Source organism: Jaculus jaculus, chromosome 16 (genome assembly GCF_020740685.1).
Source record: "Jaculus jaculus isolate mJacJac1 chromosome 16, mJacJac1.mat.Y.cur, whole genome shotgun sequence".
Lineage (NCBI taxonomy): Eukaryota > Metazoa > Chordata > Mammalia > Rodentia > Dipodidae > Jaculus > Jaculus jaculus.
The window spans coordinates 64,624,327-64,641,848 of NC_059117.1; the positions used below are offsets into that span (position 1 = coordinate 64,624,327).

Consider the following 17,522-nt stretch of genomic DNA (forward strand, 5'->3'; position numbering starts at 1 on the left):
ATTTAAGTCTTCTTTACTTTTATTAAATGTGTGTTGCAAGACATGTCTGTAAGAATTTTATTTAAAATCATTACTTTTGTTTGGAGGAAGAGGGAAAAGAAAGTCAGAATATTTGGGTAATTAATGCCATGCCAGCATTTGTCTTTGTCTACATTGTAAATAAGCATTTATTTTGAGAAGGAGAACTTTTCCTGTTCATTTTCATTTTTCAGTTTTAAAAGTAGATATGGAGGGCTTGGTATTTGAAGTTCCTAACTTTTGTGTATGTTTGTTTCATTTTATTACTTTTAAGGATGGAGTTGCTGGTGACTGTATTATAGAAAGACAGGGCAGCATCCACCCAGGTTTGCAGCCACATAGCCGTGGGTCTGAGCCTTCCTTATCTCGACAGCGGCGACAGAGGAAAAGAGAACAGACAGTGCATGGCGGAGGAAAGAGCCAGGTCAGTGATGGCTTTGCAGCAAGACAAACTGCTGCTTGGGAGACAGGCTCTGGGATGCTTGGCTTCAATTTAGAATCCTTCATGGTTGCCAAAAAGGCACAGGAGAGACTGAAGGAACATGTCAAGAAGGGTAGCAAGGGCAAGATGTTTAATCAGAGTTTTCAGATGTTAGTAAGTTGGAAATGCTGTAAGGATTTTTAAATGCTTTATTACCAAATATTAGTTACATATAATGGGTTTCATTGTAATTTTCATACATTAAAAAATGTGTTTTGCCGGGCTTGGTGGTGCACGCCTTTAATCCCAGCACTTGGGAGGCAGAAGTAGGAGGATCACTGTGAGTTCAAGGCCACCCTGAGACTACATAGAAAATTCCAGGTTAGCCTGAGATAAAGTGAGACCCTACCTCTAAAAACCAAAAATAAAAAGTGTTTTGATTATATTCACATTCCCCTTACTCTTTCATCCCCTCCCACACACACACACATACTCCTTTTGAACCCTTCGTCTTCCCAATTAGTCCTTTTCCTAATTTCATGCTTTTTTTTTTTGGTAATGGTTCAGTGAGTTTCATTAGTGTTGCTTTCAGGAACATGGGCTCCTTACCAGTGGTTACACCACTGAAGAAAATGTCTCTCTTTCACCCATCAACTATTAATTACCTGCAGATTCTCAGGGAGAGGGGAGGCCTTACATGCTCCTTCCCCTCCATGACAGGATGTTGATGGGCCCAATCTTGGACAGGTCTTACTCAGGTAATCACAGTTGCTATGAGCTCAAGAGTGTAACAGCCTTATCCTGCCTGGAAGTCATCATTCCATACCACTTCCTCACTTCTTCCAGGCTGAGCACCTAGGACTGAGCATTCAACAGTCACTTATTCTCATCACTTTGACCAATTACAAGTCTCTATAGTTAACTGTTGCCCACTACAAAAAAAAAAGAAGAAGCTTCTCTGACCAAAGCTGACAGCAGCACAGATCTGTGGGTATAAACGTAGTTATTATTAAGAAGGCAATTTGTGCCAGGCATGGTGGCACATACCTTTAATCTCAGCACTTGGGAGGCAGAGGCAGGAGGATTACCATCAGTTTGACGCCACCCTGAGACTTCATAGTGAATGTTCCAGGTCAGCCTGGGCTAGAGTAAAGCCCTACCTCAAAAAAATAAAATAAAATAAAATAAAATAAAATAAAATAAAATAAAATAAAAAAGGCAATTTGATGGACACATCATATCCATTTACCAAAGCAGCATCAGTAGTTTTTTCCACTAAGGCCTGTGACTTTCCTAGCCATGGGTTTTGGCTGGGTTGATAATCAGACATGATTCCCTCCTGTGGAGTAGGCGTCAAATCCAATCAGAAAGTAGTTGGTTATCTCCATAACAGATACCACTGTTGCACCAGTGAGTCCATCTTTCGTGGCCAGTCAGTAGTATTGCATGCAGGGTTCACAAATAAGACTGTGGATGACAATTCTCCAGCAACTTGCGTAGCACTTTCCAGCACTACGTGGTCTATCCAGGAGACAGGAAGCTTCCCACCCAGCTCTAGCTTGATTTCTTTCTTTTTTTTTTTTTAATTATTTATTTATTTGAGAGCAACAGACACAGAGAGAAAGACAGATAGAGGGAGAGAGAGAGAATGGGCGCGCCAGGGCTTCCAGCCTCTGCAAACGAACTCCAGACGCATGCGCCCCCTTGTGCATCTGGCTAACGTGGGACCTGGGGAACCGAGCCTCGAACCAGGCTCCTTAGGCTTCACAGGCAAGCGCTTAACTGCTAAGCCATCTCTCCAGCCCTAGCTTGATTTCTTTATGTCTTGCTTTTAGAATATGTGGTGTCTTCAGCAGTAGGGCTTTGCTGTCAAGTTCTGGTGGGCAGCCAGCAGCAATGGCAATAACCTGTATTGTTTTGAGGGCCTCCCTGATCAACAATTTATAGAGAGGTAGACTACCCCTGGCACTGTGCAGTAAGCTTCTTGGATGGTCATTCACTTTGGCAGAATCTCTGGAGCTTAGACAGGCCATGAAATTGTGATCCTCCTGTCAACTCCCAAATAGCTGGAATTACAGTCCTGTGACCACCAGGCCTCTTGCACAGTCTCCTAAAAAAATGCAATGCGGGCTGGAGAGATGGCCTAGCGGTTAAGCGCTTGCCTGTGAAGCCTAGGGACCCCGGTTCGAGGCTCGGTTCCCCAGGTCCCACATTAGCAAGATGCACAAGGGGGCGCACGCGTCTGGAGTTCGTTTGCAGAGGCTGGAAGCCCTGGCGCGCCCATTCTCTCTCTCTCCCTCTATCTGTCTTTCTCTCTGTGTCTGTCGCTCTCAAATAAATAAATAAAAAATATTTTAAAAAAATGCAATGCTTGAACAGAAGTGTAGCTCAGTTGCAGGTTGCTTGTCTAGCATGCATCAAGCACTGGGTTTAATCTTCAACACAACATAAACCAGGTGTGGTGGCTCATGTCTGTAATCCCAGCACTCAGGAGGTGATGGCGGTAGGGTTAGAAGCTCATGGTCATCCTTCGTTTCACAGGGACTTTTAGGCCAGTGTGGGATGCATTTTTTTTTTAATGCTTTGAAGTTTTTAAGGATGGATCTCTGACATGCATTCACATACATCCCAACACTTGAGAGACTCTTAAGGCGCAGATTGCTGAGTTCAAGGCTAGCCTAGTCTACATAGTTTAGGGCAGTCTGGGCCACAGAGTGAGATCCTGTCTCAAACATACACATAATGTTTTTAGGGAAAAAAAAAATCGCTGATAAGCACATTGGAGATGTGCCCAAAAAGGGAGCTTTTGGAGGTGAAAGTATATGAAACTGATAAATTTCCCCCACTTTTTAAAATTGTTTAAGCCTCAGGAGTCACGTTCTCAGCATTTGTCTTCTCATCCCTCTGTTGGAAGTATGGATGTTGTATCAACACAACAAAATGCTGAAAACCAAAGTAGACCCGTCTCTGGTACTACAAGCCATTCAAGGAGCAGTGAAATGTCATCATCCAAGGTTTGTGGAATACTCCTGAATGTGAAAATAAAAAGCTTTGGGTTATAAAGTTCTGTGTATTGTGAAGTTTCATATTAAGACATCCTAGCCCTGCTTTTTCCTGGCACCAGAAGAGGCAGGTTTTTGGTTGACAGAGAAGCTTTGATTGAATTGGACAGACTCTGGTTTTAAAGATGGTCACTAGGTTACTTAAGAAGACCCAATAGATTATGAATATCAGAAAAAGGAAAATCCCTTCTTGCCCTTCTGAAAACAAGCATCTCATCTCCCAGAAACCGGGGCTGTGACCATTTCATGTTGGTAGCGTCAACCTTATGCGGACTGACCCCTTGTGCAGAGCAGTTTCCGTTCCTTTACAGACCAACCCAAGGCTTTTATGGTAGTATTGGATGATACATGCATTGTAGGGGTTATGGGGGAAATAGGAATAGAAATAACTGTGGCTTTCTTTCAAAGGATCGACCACTATCTGCCAGAGAGAGGAGGCGACTGAAGCAGTCACAGGAAGAGATGGTCCCCTCAGGTGAAATTGACCTCTTTATCGAATTGGCAATTGATGATTGGACATAAGCACTAGTTCTAATCATGAATCATGAGGTGTCCAAACATTCAAGTTGCAATAATTCATTTGAGAAAAGAATTTGGAAAATGTTTTGAAATTTCCTAGACAATCTATATTAAAAAATCATCATAGGCTATTGAATCTAGATTATATATCAGAAAAAGAGGATATTAAAAAGAGAGCCAGAGCTGGGCGTGGTGGCACATGCCTTTGATCCCAGTACTCAGGAGGCAGAGGTAGGAGGATCGCTGTGAGTTCAAGGCCATCCTGAGACTCCTGAACTCCAGGTCAGCCTGGACCAGAGCGAGACCCTACCTCTAAAAACTTTAAAAAAAAAAAAAAAAAAAAAGAGAAAGAGCCATAGGGCTTTGAGTAGTAACCGCTCCTAAGGCATTTCAGCCTGGAAATCAGGTGACTGTTTAACTTGTGTCTGTAGCCATGGTCTGCTGGTTGGAGATGTGCTCTCGGTCTAGGCCCAGAGAGGAAGTAGAGAATACACTGGGCTTGGGGCTGTGTAGCAGTCCCCTTACCATTGTCTAAACACTACCAGCAGTTTCCATTTATTCAAGGTGGCTCTGTCTCTGTTATGTAAGCAGCATAAGGATAGATCTCATTTCATAGTGGGAGTAACTATCAAGATAGGGAGGGAGCATTGTCCCACTTTTCCTGGGCAGGAAACTAGGTTGTAAAGGGTAAAGCAACTTGCCAAGGTCATCGAGCTGGTAGACCCAGGACTAAAAGCTAAAGTATCAAACACCACAGTGATGATTGACATGCTGTGTGAGTGACTTCTGCCTGGCTGTGCTGAGGGTATTTCTGTTCCTAGTACAAAGCCCTCTTCAGTTGAACCTGCCCACCACAGACAGCTGCTGACACATTCATTCATTGTTTCAGCCCCTGCAATGCCAAGAACTCCGAGTGCAGCAAGGCAAGGGAGACCACAGGAGGAAGGCCCGCCCACCCCTGCCCAGCAGCTCTCTTCTAACGGCAGTGTCACTCAGGTATGTCACACACACTGTAGGGGAAAGGCAGACGTGTCTGGACCTGAAGAGCCCACGATAGGAAACCTCATAAATGTCAGTGCCACTCACCTCAGGGGCAAGGCTGCGATTAGATTTTTTTTTTTTTTTTTGGCGTTTTTTAAAAAATCTTATTTTATTTTTTCTCAAGTTTTTTCCATGATTATAAAAAAATATCCCATGGTAATACCCTCCCTCCCCCCACTTTCCCCTTTGAAATTCCATTCTCCATCATATCCCCTCCCCATCTCAATAAGTCTCTCTTTTATTTTGATGTCATGATCTTTCCCTCCTCTTATGATGGTCTTGTGTGCGATTAGATTTTTTTAAAAGATTTTATTTATTTTTTTTTATTACAGATAGAGGGAACACAAGAGAGAGTGAGTGAGAATGGGCACACCAGGGCCTCTAGCCACTGCAAACGAGCTCCACATGCATGTGCCACCATGTGCATCTGGCTTATCTGGGACCTGGAGAATCCAACTGTGGTCCTCAGGCTTCGAAGGCATGCACCTTAACTGCTAAGCCATCTCTCCAGCCCTGCGATTATATTTTTGTTTGTGTGCTTGTTTGTTTTGAGACAGGGTTTCATGTATCCAAGGATGGGTTTAAATGTGATAGGTTGCTGAGGATGTTCTTGAACTTGGGATGTACTTGCCTCTACCTCCCAAGTGCTGGAATTAATAGATGTAAACCACCACATCCAGCTTGCTTCCTTTTTTTTTAGGTTTGAGAGAAAGGTTTTACTATGCAGCCCACGCTGAGTTCAAATTTGCTATATAGTTCAGGTGAGCCTTGAACTCTTGATTCTCTGCTTCAGTCTCCCGACCACTGGAACAATAGATATGTGCAATCATACCCTGGTAAACAGTAACTGACAAGATTATACTTGGCCCATTAAAAGGTATAAATTTTTCAGGCATTCTTTTAGCCAGTTGGCAGTCTAGTTAAAAGCCTTTTTTAGCCGGGTGTGGTACCACACACCTTTAATCCCAGCACTCAGGAGGCAGAAGTAAGAGGATCCGTATGAGTTTGAGGCCATCCTGAGACTACATAGTGAATTATTCCAGGTCATCCTAGACTAGAGCGAGACCCTACCTTAAAAAACAAAACAGCAACAACAAAAAAGCCTTTCTTGCCGAGCTTGGTGCTGCAGGCCTTTAACTCCAGCATTTAGAAGGCACAAGTAGGAGGACCACTGTGAGTCCAGGCCACCCTGAGACTGCATAGTGAATTATGCCAGGTCAGCCTGGGCTAGAGCAAGACCCTACCTCAAAAAAACCAGAACGGGGCTAGAGAGATGGTTCAGGGGTTAAGGCACTTGCCTGCAAAGCAGTCAGCCTGGTTCATTTCCCAGGTGCACTAAGTGACACATGCATTTGGAGTTCATTTGCAACAGCTGGAGGCCCTAGTGCACCCATTTTCTCTGTCTCCTCTGTTATCTCTCTCTGCTTGCAAATAAATAAATAAAAAACATTTTTAAATCCTTTCTTGGAGCCGGGCATGTTGGCACATGCCTTTAATCCAAGCACCAGGGAGGCAGAGGCAGGAAGATCACAGTGAGTTCGAGGACACCCCGAGACTCCATAGAGAATTCCAGGTCAGCCTGAGCTAGAGTAAAACCCTACCTCAAAAAAAAAAGATGAAAAAGCCTTTCTTAGACTAGAGAGATGGCTTAGTGGTTAAGATGCTTGCCTGTGAAGCCTAACGACCCATGTTCAACTCCACATTCCACATAAGCCAGATGCATGAGGTAACACAAGCACAAGGTCTCACACATGCGCACAAAGGAATACACGTGCCTGGAGTTTGATTGCAGTGGCTGGAGACCCTGGCATGTCAAGTCTCTCTCTTTCTCATACTCTCACATTAAAAAGGAGAGAGAAAGAAAGAAAGAAAAAGAAAAGGCCAGTCTGTTGGGCTTGCCTCAAAAAAAAAAGCCTTTCTTTGGTAGCTTTTTTTTGATCTGGAGGTTGAATCTAAGGCTTCACTTGCTAGGTAAGGGCTCTGCCATTGACCTACATCCCCAGCTTGTGCTTTGCTTTGCTTGCTTGCTTGCTTTCTTTCCCCTCTCCCTCCCTCCCCCTCCCCCCCGTCTGTCTGTCTGTCTGTCTGTATGTATGTATAAAATTTTCAAGCAGAGAGAGAGATAACAGGAGAGAATGGGCACACCAGGGCCTCTAGCTGGCTTTACATGGGTACTGGGGAATTGAACCTGGGGCCTTAAGACTTTGCAGTCAAGCACCTTAACCACTGAGCCATCTCTCCAGCCCCTGCTTTCTAATTTTTATTTTGAGACAAAGTCTCAACAAGTTACCCAGGTTGGCCTTAAATCCACTGTGTAGCCCAGACTGAACTTAAGCTTGCAGTTCTCCTGCCTTAACCTCTGGAGTAGCGGATAATACAGAATTGCACTTCCAGGGCTGGCTAAGAGCTTCCACTAGGCAATACATGGCCTTGGCCTATTGGGTTATTGGTGTAGGATTTGGGGGCTTGGGAGGGTTCCCCCTGGCCTGTGAACCCCAACCATGGGGTTCTTGCCCATTTTAACATGGAATTTGGAAAACAGACACTAAGAAGGGTAAATGATAAATTATTAAGTTTATTGAGAAATTAGGAATTATGTAGTTTATTTGGGAGGAATTAAGATCCAGGGAGGAAGCTAGCTGACAGACTCAAGCCAGAGGAGAATTCTCTTCCTTGCCCAGCTGGCAAGAAAGAAGGGAGGGAATTTCCATCACAGAGAAGTCTCCTGGGGTGAAGGTTCTGGAGAAGGCACACACCAACATGTGGAGGGCAGTGCCTAAGAACCTTCACATAAAACACCAGAGAGGATTGAGAAAGAGTGAAGGACTCAGAGATTTAAAAAAAATACAAGTTACAAAGAGCCCCCAAAGCAAGACACAGGTAGAAGGCACGCAGGAAAGCACCCGGCTATGAAAGTGCAGGCTTTCCGGCCTGCCTGGGAGGGGGAGACTCACAGCCTTGTTACCAGACTCAGTTGGGTGCGCAGAGACCTGATTGACTGGCTCATCTCATGGACTCAAGGGATTGGCTCAGGAGGGGCCCAGACCTGATTGGTTTAAGGACCCAGGTGTGCTAGGAAGAAGTAGGGGCGCTGTTGCTAAGAAATTGCTTGTAGTCATGTTGGGTGAGACTGGATCAAATGTGAGTTCTACTCTTGCCAGGGTGGGCAGGGTGGCATCTCCTTGTTCCCACTTTGGGAAGCTGTCCCTGACTAACTGCCTGTATAGCTATCCTGGAACTCTTACTAGATACCTCAGGCCAGCTTGGAATTTATGGCAATTCTCCTGTCTTAGTTTCCTAAATTCTGGAATTACAGATGTGGGCCACCACATCTGGCTGTGTGGTTTAATGGCATCATTTAGTTCATTAGTTGAGGTGTCTGCCTCCACTTCCGAAAGTTGTCAGGTTTATGTTAATTATATTTTGTAATTCTTTAAAGTACTTTGTCACATGAATAAACTAAGATTCCTTGATTTAGGTGGCGGTTTTTTAATGTCAGTATTCCTTACGAGATAAGGCCGCTGTTTCAGAGTTGAAACACTTAAACTGGTTATCTGTTTCTCTGGAAAATGAATTTCTTTTTTTTTTCTTTTCTTTTTTTGTTTTGTTTTTGTTTTTCTGAGGTAGGGTCTCACTCTAGCCCAGACCAGACTGCCCTTTAATTCACTATGTAGTCTCAGAGTAAACTCAAACTGATGGTGGTTCTCCTACCTCAGGAACTAAAGGCCTGTGTCACCAGACCCAGGAATTTCTTTATAGCTAAAATTCTTCAAGCCCTAGTACAGCTTCATCCGGATATTCCTTAGGCTTCACTTGTGAACTTTATGAGTGAACTAGAACATCATTTGAATGAAGTAACTTCAGGTTTTCCGTTAAGCTTCCCCTGTTAAATTGCATCAATGTATTATGTCATCTTTCCATCTCAAACTGTTTGACATATTACTTCTTATTGTGTTGTCATGTAGAATTTTGCTTTTTCAAAACTTTAATAGGAAAGGAAGCTGGTATATTGTCTGTCTGAGGAGGAATTAAGTTCTTCTATGAGCTCAACTGATAAGTCAGATGGGGATTCAAGAGAAAGGTAAGTTCTTGTTTTTATGTCTTCTGTAAAAAACTGCTTTTGTTTCAGCTGAACCTAAGATGTATATTTACTGTGGTTTCTAACCTGTGGGACTTTTGCTGATACTATAACAAATGGATTGTGGTAGAAGCAAGAACTTACTTTTTCTTCTATAAATAATTTCCATTCAGAATCATTATAGAGTGTCTTCTCAGATCTACGTGTTTATAGTTTTCATCAGTCTTGACTGTTACTTATTCCTTGTAGCTGTGTGAGCTCATTGACCCTTTTCTGCAGTGTCTAACCTATTAGGCCTGTTGTATATGGTTAACACATTGTATTTCCCATCTCTTAACAGCTTAGATTAGGTCTGCTTTTCATCTTCCATGCCTCTTCCTTAGCATGTTCATGTTTTCTTCTACTGTGGCCGTCGGAAATGTACTTGAGATGACACTTGGATGTCTTTCTCTGCTAATTCTGTCACCTGTGTCACTTCTGGATCTGGTTCTTATAAACTCCTTTTCTTTGCATATAGGTAATATTCTCCTGTTTCTTTGCAATTTGAAAAAAATAAGTGTATATATTTGTGTGTGTGTGTGTGTGTGTGTGTGTGTGCGTGTGCATGCACAGACATGCTTGCACCAGTGTGCATGTGTGGAGGTCAAAGGACAATTTCAAGGTGTCTGTGTAGCACTTTCTTTGAGAGAGGGTAGGTCTGTTGGTGCTGCAAATGAGTGTCAGAGTAGCTGGCTCCTGATCCTCACGCTTTAGATTCTCTTGGCCCTGCTATTTATTTGACAGAAGGAAAGAGAGAGAATAGGCACACCAGGGCCTCAAGCCACTGCAAACAAACTCCAGACACGTGCGCCCTCTTGTGCATCTGGCTAACGTGGGTCCTAGGGAATCAAACCTGGGTCCTTTGGCTTTGCAGGCAAACGCCTTAACCGCTAAGCCATCCCTCCAGCCCAATAAGTGCCTTTTAAACCACGGAGCCATCTCCCCAGCCCTTCTTTGCAATTTTTAGCCAGATACAAGACCTCATGAATTTTATCTTATTGGGGTTGATATTTCTGTTTTATTTAAATACTCTGAAGCTTCATATTTGAGTGTTGTTAGGTTCCTTGGAAATTGCTGACCAGAATTATATATAGAGTCAGGGCAGCATTGGTGGTACAGTAGTGAACACAGCCACCTTCCAGAATGAAGCTGCTGCTTTCTGACCCTCCCTCTTCCAGGACTCCACGCTTCCTTTATACTGGCAGTGGTTGTCCTCAACTCTCTTATTCTGCAGGTGGAAAGCAGCTTGTGGGTTTCTTCTTTGACTTTAAGCTGCCTATGGCCTAGTCTTAGGCTAAAAGCTGTTGACTCTTTTCCTGCAGTTGATTTTGTTGTTTTGAGGTAGGGTCTTGCTCTAGCTCAGGCTGACTTGGACTTCACTATGTAGTCTCAGAGTAGCCTCGAACTCACAGTGATCCTCCTTACCTTGGCCTCCCAAATGCTGGGATAAAAGGCATGTGCCACGACACCTGGCCTGTAGTTGATTTTTGTGTTTTGCAAACAGATTATAGCTATTTGTGGAAGGGTCTGGCTGAAGAAAAGCTTATTTTGAAGCAGAAATCCATAAAGGTCAGTTTTCATCTAATTTTTTTGTTTTTTGTTTTTTGTTTTACGAGGTAGGGTCTCACTTTAGCTCAGGCTGACCTGGAATTCTTTATGCACTCTCAGGGTGGCCTCGAACTCACAGTGATCCTCCTACCTCTGCCTCCTGAGTGCTGGGATTAAAGGCGTGTGCCACCATGCCCGGCTTTCATCTAATTTTTAATGAAAAATTCCCATGAAACCAAGTAAATAATAATATTTGATTATTTTTCAGAAAAAGTTATACAAATGAAATGAATGACTTGGTACAATTGATGACTCAGACCCTTAAGCTGGATTCTAAAGAGAGTTGCGAAGACCTTCCCATGCCAAAGCCAATATCAGAGTTCAAACTTAATCGGAAGTACAGAGACACACTGGTACTTCATGGAAAAGTCATAGAAGAGGCAGAGGAACTCCACTGTGAAAAGCTGCCGTCAGGTATTAGTTTATTTTTTAATAGAAAGCTAGAAAATATGTTCATTGGAAAAATGTGTTAAATACCTGTAAGTTGGCTGTTCTTTATTTCATTTGGATATGTACATAAAAGGTATATCTTTATATGTGTGTAAGTATATGTATATGTGTGTGTATACATGCATACATATATATATATATATATATATATATATATGTGTGTATGTATATATGTGTGTGTGTGTGTATATGTATGTATGTATGTATGTATATGTATATACACACACATAGGCCAAAAAGTTGCATGAAAATAAATATTATTATTGTTTTGTAAGGCATAGTCTTATGCAGTTCATGTTGGCTTTAACCTCCTCTTTAGCCAAAGATAACCTTAAACTCCTGGTTTTCCTGCCTCTGCTTCCCAAAGTTGGTATTACAGTCATGCACCACCACACCTGGCTTGAAAATTAATTTTTAAAATTAAATGTATTGTCTATAATTATGGAAGTTGTCAATAAAAAAGTTTTTAAAAGGGCTGGAGAGATGGCTTATGGTTAAGGCACTTGCCTGCAAAGTCTAAGGACCCATGTTTGACTCTCCAGATCTCATGTAAGCCAGACACACAAAGATGAGGCAAGCACAAGCTCACACATGCTCACTCAGTGGTGTAAGCATCTATTGTTCAACTGCAGCGGCTGCTGCCCTGGTGTACCAATTCTTTCTTTCTTGCTCTCTCTAAAAACCAAAAATTTTTAAAAATTTTAACATTTTAAAAAATTAATTGGGCTGGGGATATGGCTTAGTGGTTAAGGCGGCATGCCTGTGAAACCTAAGAACCCAGGTTCGATTCTCCAAGTCCCACATAAGCCAGATGCACATGGTGGCACATGCATCTGGAGTTTGTTTGCAATGGCTAGAGGCCCTGGTGTGCCCATGCGCTCTTTCTCCTCCCCTCTGTCTCTAATAAATAAATAAATAAAAATACAATCTATATTAAAAAAATAAATAAATGTAAGTAATTCAGTAACTCTTATAATGCCATGTAAAATTTCTTCAAATTAGACAGCTGTAAAATTTTCTGTTTTTAGGTTTTGGAGGTGGTGGTGGGACATGAAGCTTAAGTATATATCCAGACTTTTAGTCATTAAAACACTGCACTGGAGGACTAGGTATATGGTTCATTTGCTAGAGTACTTGCAGAAGTGTCTGAGTCTCTATCTCTTGACCTTGCGGGTAGAAAGCAGCTATGGAGCTGGGTGTGGTGGCACACGCTTTTAGTCCCAGCACTCAGGCGGCAGAGGTAGGAGAATCACTGTGAGTTCAAGACCATCATGAGACCACATAGTAAGTTCCCAGTCAGCCTGAGGTACAGTGAGACCCTACCTCGAAAATAAATAAATAAATAAATAAATCTTCAGATTTTTAAATTTTTTTGTTTATTTTATTTATTTATTTGAGAGCAACAGACAGAGAGAGAAAGAAGCAGAGAGAAAGAGAGAGAATGGGCACACCAGGGCCTCCAGCCACTGCAAACGAACTCCAGACGCATGTGCCCCCTTGTGCACCTGGCTAACCGTGGGTCCTGGGAGATCAAGCTTCAAACCCTTAGGTTTCATAGGCAAGCACTTAACCGCTAAGCCATCTCTCCAGCCCTTCAGGTTTTTTGTTTTCTTTTTTTTTTTTTTTTTTAAGAAAACATGTCTTTCTTGCTGTAGTAGTATTTACTTTCCATTCCTTGTTCCTGCCTTTTTAGTTATCATACCAGGTTCTGAAAAAATCCGGAGAATAGTTGAAGTCTTGAGAGCTGATGTAATCCGAGGCCTGGGAGTTCAGCTTTTAGAGCAGGTGTATAATCTTTTGGAAGAGGAGGATGAACTGAAGAGAGAGGTGAGTATCTCTGCAGCTGTGTCCAGCTGCTTAGGTTACAGATTTTTTTTTTTTTTTTTTTTTTTTTTAGGTAGGGTCTCACTCTAGCCCAAGCTGACCTGGAATTCACTATGTAGTCTCAGGCTGGCCTCAAACTCACAGCGATCCTCCTACCTCTGCTCCTGAGTTCTGGGATTAAAGGCCTGCACCGCTAACGCTCAGCCACATTTAAATTTTTAATATGCCCAATCATCATGACAATATTTGAACATTTTCCAAACACTTCTCACCCCGAATTTTGCACCCATTACTAGTCATTTATTTGTTGCCTCCTAAGTCCATACTCCTAAGCAATCATAAATTTCTCTCTCTGTAGATTTTCCTACTTGGGACAATTCATATAAATGGAATAATTAAAAAATTATTTTTTTGTGCTTTGCTCCTTTCACTTAGTGTAGATTTTTAAAGATCCAACCATATCCAGATAATATTTTATTGTATGAACTTTGTTTATCAGCTAATGGACATTTGGGTGGTTTCTAGCTTTTAACTATTATAAACATACATGTGGAAATCTTTTGTGTGGCTTCAGTTTTTTTTTTTCTTTTGGATTTATACCTAGTAGTGAAATGATTACATTGAATAATTGCTACATTTAAATGCTTGAGGTATTTTCAAATTGTTTTCTAAAGTGGCTATGCCATTATACATTCCTATTTCTTCATGTTTTATTTATTTATTTATTGGATTCTCAAGGTAGGGTCCCAGGCTGACCAGAAATTCACTATGTAGTCTAAGGGTACCCTCGAACTTACGGCAATCCTCCTACCTCTGCCTCCCAAGTGCTAGGATTAAAGGAAAGTTGTGTGGCACCATGCCCTTTCACGTCATGATCTTGACAACACTTGTTATTATGTATTTGGTTAAGGCCATTGTAGTGGGAATAAAATGGTATTCATTGTAGGTTTGATTTACATTTCCTTAATGACTAATGATGTCCTGCATCTTTAATACTCTTAATCATTTGCATGTTTTCTTTGTATAAATGTTTTTCCAATCCCTTGCTCATTTTAAACTTGGGAGTATGGGAGCACCAGAGCCTCTTGCCTGCACCACTTGGAGAATATGGCTTTGTGTGGGTACTGAGGAATTGAACCAGGTCACCAGTATTTCCATGCAAGTGCCTTTAGCTGCTCATCCATCCCCCCTAGTCCTGAGGGCCTATAGATTTACCCTGATAATTTCTTCTAGGGGTTTTATAGTCCTGGCCCTGACACAGGTCTTTGGGAACAGATTTTGAGTTGATTTTTGCATATGACATAAAGTACGGGTTTGATTTTGCTCATATGTTTACCACTGTGCTATCATCCTACCACCATTTTTGCAAAGACTGTTCTTTTGCTTCATCAAAAATCACTTGAGGGGCTGGAGAGATTGCGCATTGGTTAAAGGCACTTGCTTTGAAAGCCTCATGACCTGGGTTCATATCTCCATTAGTCATATAAAGCCAGATGCACAAAGTAGCACATGCATGTGCCATTAGTTTGCAGTGGCAGGAAGTCCTGATGTACCCATACTCAGTCTGTCTCTCTCAAATATTGTTTTAATAGAAAGGAAAAAATGAGTTGAGGGGGTAGTGGGATGGCTCAGTGATAAGAGCACGTGCCTTCACGCATGAGCACCTGAATTCCAGCTTTGGACCCCACATAGCCATGCCCATGCACAAGTAGGGAGGTAGGGCAAGAAAACCCACTGGAAACTTGGGGGTCAACTAGCCAGGCAAATGCAGTAGTGAACATTGAAAGACTGTCTGAGCGGGGGTGGAGGGCAAGGACTGACAACTGCCAGTCCTCTGACCTCCGTGTGCATACCATGGCACAAGCTCCACACTCACAAACACATACACAGCACACATACCAAAAAAAAAAAAAAATCAGTTGCTAGAACCAGGCTTGGTGATGCATGCCTGTCAACTTAGCCCAGTCTTGTTGAGTTTCAAGTCTTCAGTGTCTATCCCCATGTTCACAGAGAAACTTCTCTAAGTAGCAAGGAGAACAGCACTGACCAGGTGACTTGTCTGATAAAAAGCACTGGGCTTTCTCTTGTCACGTTGTTGAGTCTTGGGTCTCCCAATATTTACCATCATCTGTCAAAAGAAGCTTCTTTAACTAAAAGAACAGCATTGAACAGTGAGTATATGTATTTAGAAGGCTCAACACACCTACTTAGCCAAAAATATGAGGTAGCTTACTTGTAGTGTCCTTCCAACCACAGGCTTTTGAGTTTGTTTTCAGTACCAAGCATGAATTTCCTCTCACTGAGCCTCACATCCATTGAGAAAGCAGTTACCCCATAACTTTATGCTACTGATGCACCCATGGGCACATCTTTCCTGGCTGGTTGGTTGTGTAGCTTGCAGGATCCACTGCTTGTTAAGACTATTGATGATCAAGAATCCTTGCAGAAGAGGTGGCAGAAAGAATGTAAGAGCTAAAGGAAAGGGAGAAGTGATTACCGTGCTGTCTTCCAGACACAAAGTGCTCTTGATATTCATGACCTCACAGTGACTGATGGTACCTACGCAAGATCTGATAATAGGAGGGAAAATGATGACATCAAAATAGAAGAGACTAGTTGAAAGGGTTGGGGAAGGAGAAAAGGGGAGAGTGGTGGGAGGGCATTATGATTATGGTATATTGTCTGTATTTATGAAAACTGTCAATAAGATTTTTAAGATGCTCATAACTTCCCCAGCAGCACTAATGACACTTCCCAGCACCATGGCAGCTAGCCAGTAGGGAGGAGGTTTCCAGCTCAGCCCCAGCTTGATTTCTTTTTTTTTTTTTTTTCCTGTTTTTATTTATTTTATTTTTATTTTTTTTTTTTAATTTAATTTATTAGTTTTCTTTTCAGTAAATACAGGCAGTTTGGTACCATTATTTAGGCTCATCTGTGATCTACCCCCTCCCATTAGACCCTCCTTGTTATTGAAAATGGGTCGTGCATTGTGGAGCTTGATTTCTGAGTGTCCTCCCACCGCAGCGTGTAGTGCCTGCAGTAATAGGGCTTTACTACTTAGTTCAGGTGGGTAACCAAGGGCACTGGCAGTAGTGTGTATTGTTTTGGCTTCCTCACCAACAGCCTACTGGGGAAGAGACCTACCCCTGACCCTGGGGTTTTACCTGCATCAACCTAAGGCTTCAGACTCAGGCTTTTTCCACCCCAGTACTTCTCCTCTAGTGCTGGCATTCTGTTTCTCTCTCTTTATATATATTTTATTTTTAGAGGTAGGGTCTCACTCTAGCCCAAGCTGACCTGGAATTCACTGTAGCTCAGGCTTACATCAAACTCACAGCAATCCTCCTACCTCTGCCTCTTAAGTGCTGGGAATAAAGGTATATGCCACCATGCCCGAAAGAAATTATATTTTCTAATTAACTAACAAAGGAGTAGGTTTCTAAATGACTTACTCATGGCATCTTTAGTTTGTGTAACCTTTCCTTGTCCCCTCCTCTCATCTTTCCTTTCCCCTGCTCCCACTTGGACTGGGAAGTTTATACTATTAATAGTTATTACTGAAAAGTATGTGTTAGTCCCTGTTATGGTGATGATTTTGTAGAGTTTGATGTTTTCTTGGACTTCATTTGTTTCACTTCTAGCTTTGGTTCCTGTTTTTTTTTTTTTTTTTTTTGCATCCTATAACTTTGAAAATGATTATCCTTCTCTTCAATGTGTAGTGTTCATTGGTCTCCTCTGCGGGCTGGCTTAGTGCTCATGAATTCCTTTAGCTTCTTTTTATCATGGGAATGATCTTTTTCTCCTATTATGAGAGAGAATTTTACTGGGTATAGTAGTTTGGATTGACAAAACTTGAAATATATCATTTCATTCTCCCTTCTGCCTTTTAGGGTTTCCATAGAAAAATTGGACTCTATTCTTACGGACCTGCCTTTGTATGTCACAAGATGTTCCAGTCTTGCAGCTTTCAGTACCTTTCTTTATTTTGTACAGTGTTTTGACTGTAATGTGATAGGGAGTTTTTTGTTGTTGTTTTACCAGTCTGGTTTGTTTGGTGTTCTGTATGCCTCCTGTACCAGGATAGGCATCTCTTTCTCTAGATTTGGGGATTTTTCTTGTGTAATTTTTTTATTTTGGTTTTTCTTTTTTAAAATTATTTATTTGAGCCAGGCGTGGTGGTGCACGCCTTTAATCCCAGCACTCGGGAGGCAGAGGTAGGGGATCGCTGTGAGTTCAAGGCCATCCTGAGACTACAGAGTTAATTCCAGGTCAGCCTGGAGCAGAGTAAGACCCTACCTTGAAAAACCAAAAAAATAAATAAAATAAAATAAAATTATTTATTTGAGAGATAAAGAGGCAGGCAGAGAGAGAATGGGCACACCAGAGCCTTCAGCTGCTGCAAACAAACTCCAGATGCATGCATCACCTGTGCATCTGGCTTACATAGATCCTGGTAAATCAA

At 42.1% G+C, this 17,522-nt stretch overlaps 1 protein-coding gene across 1 annotated transcript in view; it reads left to right on the top strand.

Annotated features, from left to right (window-relative positions):
• The window catches only part of Nek4 (NIMA related kinase 4), a 42,213-nt gene that overhangs the window by 20,609 nt on the left and 4,082 nt on the right, over window positions 1-17,522 (top strand). Inside the window, exons 8-14 of the mRNA XM_045136082.1 lie at window positions 293-442; window positions 3,304-3,453; window positions 3,910-3,976; window positions 4,910-5,016; window positions 9,054-9,142; window positions 10,995-11,200; window positions 12,930-13,063. Coding sequence (XP_044992017.1) covers window positions 293-442; window positions 3,304-3,453; window positions 3,910-3,976; window positions 4,910-5,016; window positions 9,054-9,142; window positions 10,995-11,200; window positions 12,930-13,063 — 903 coding nt within the window. The remainder of the gene's footprint in view (window positions 1-292; window positions 443-3,303; window positions 3,454-3,909; window positions 3,977-4,909; window positions 5,017-9,053; window positions 9,143-10,994; window positions 11,201-12,929; window positions 13,064-17,522) is intronic.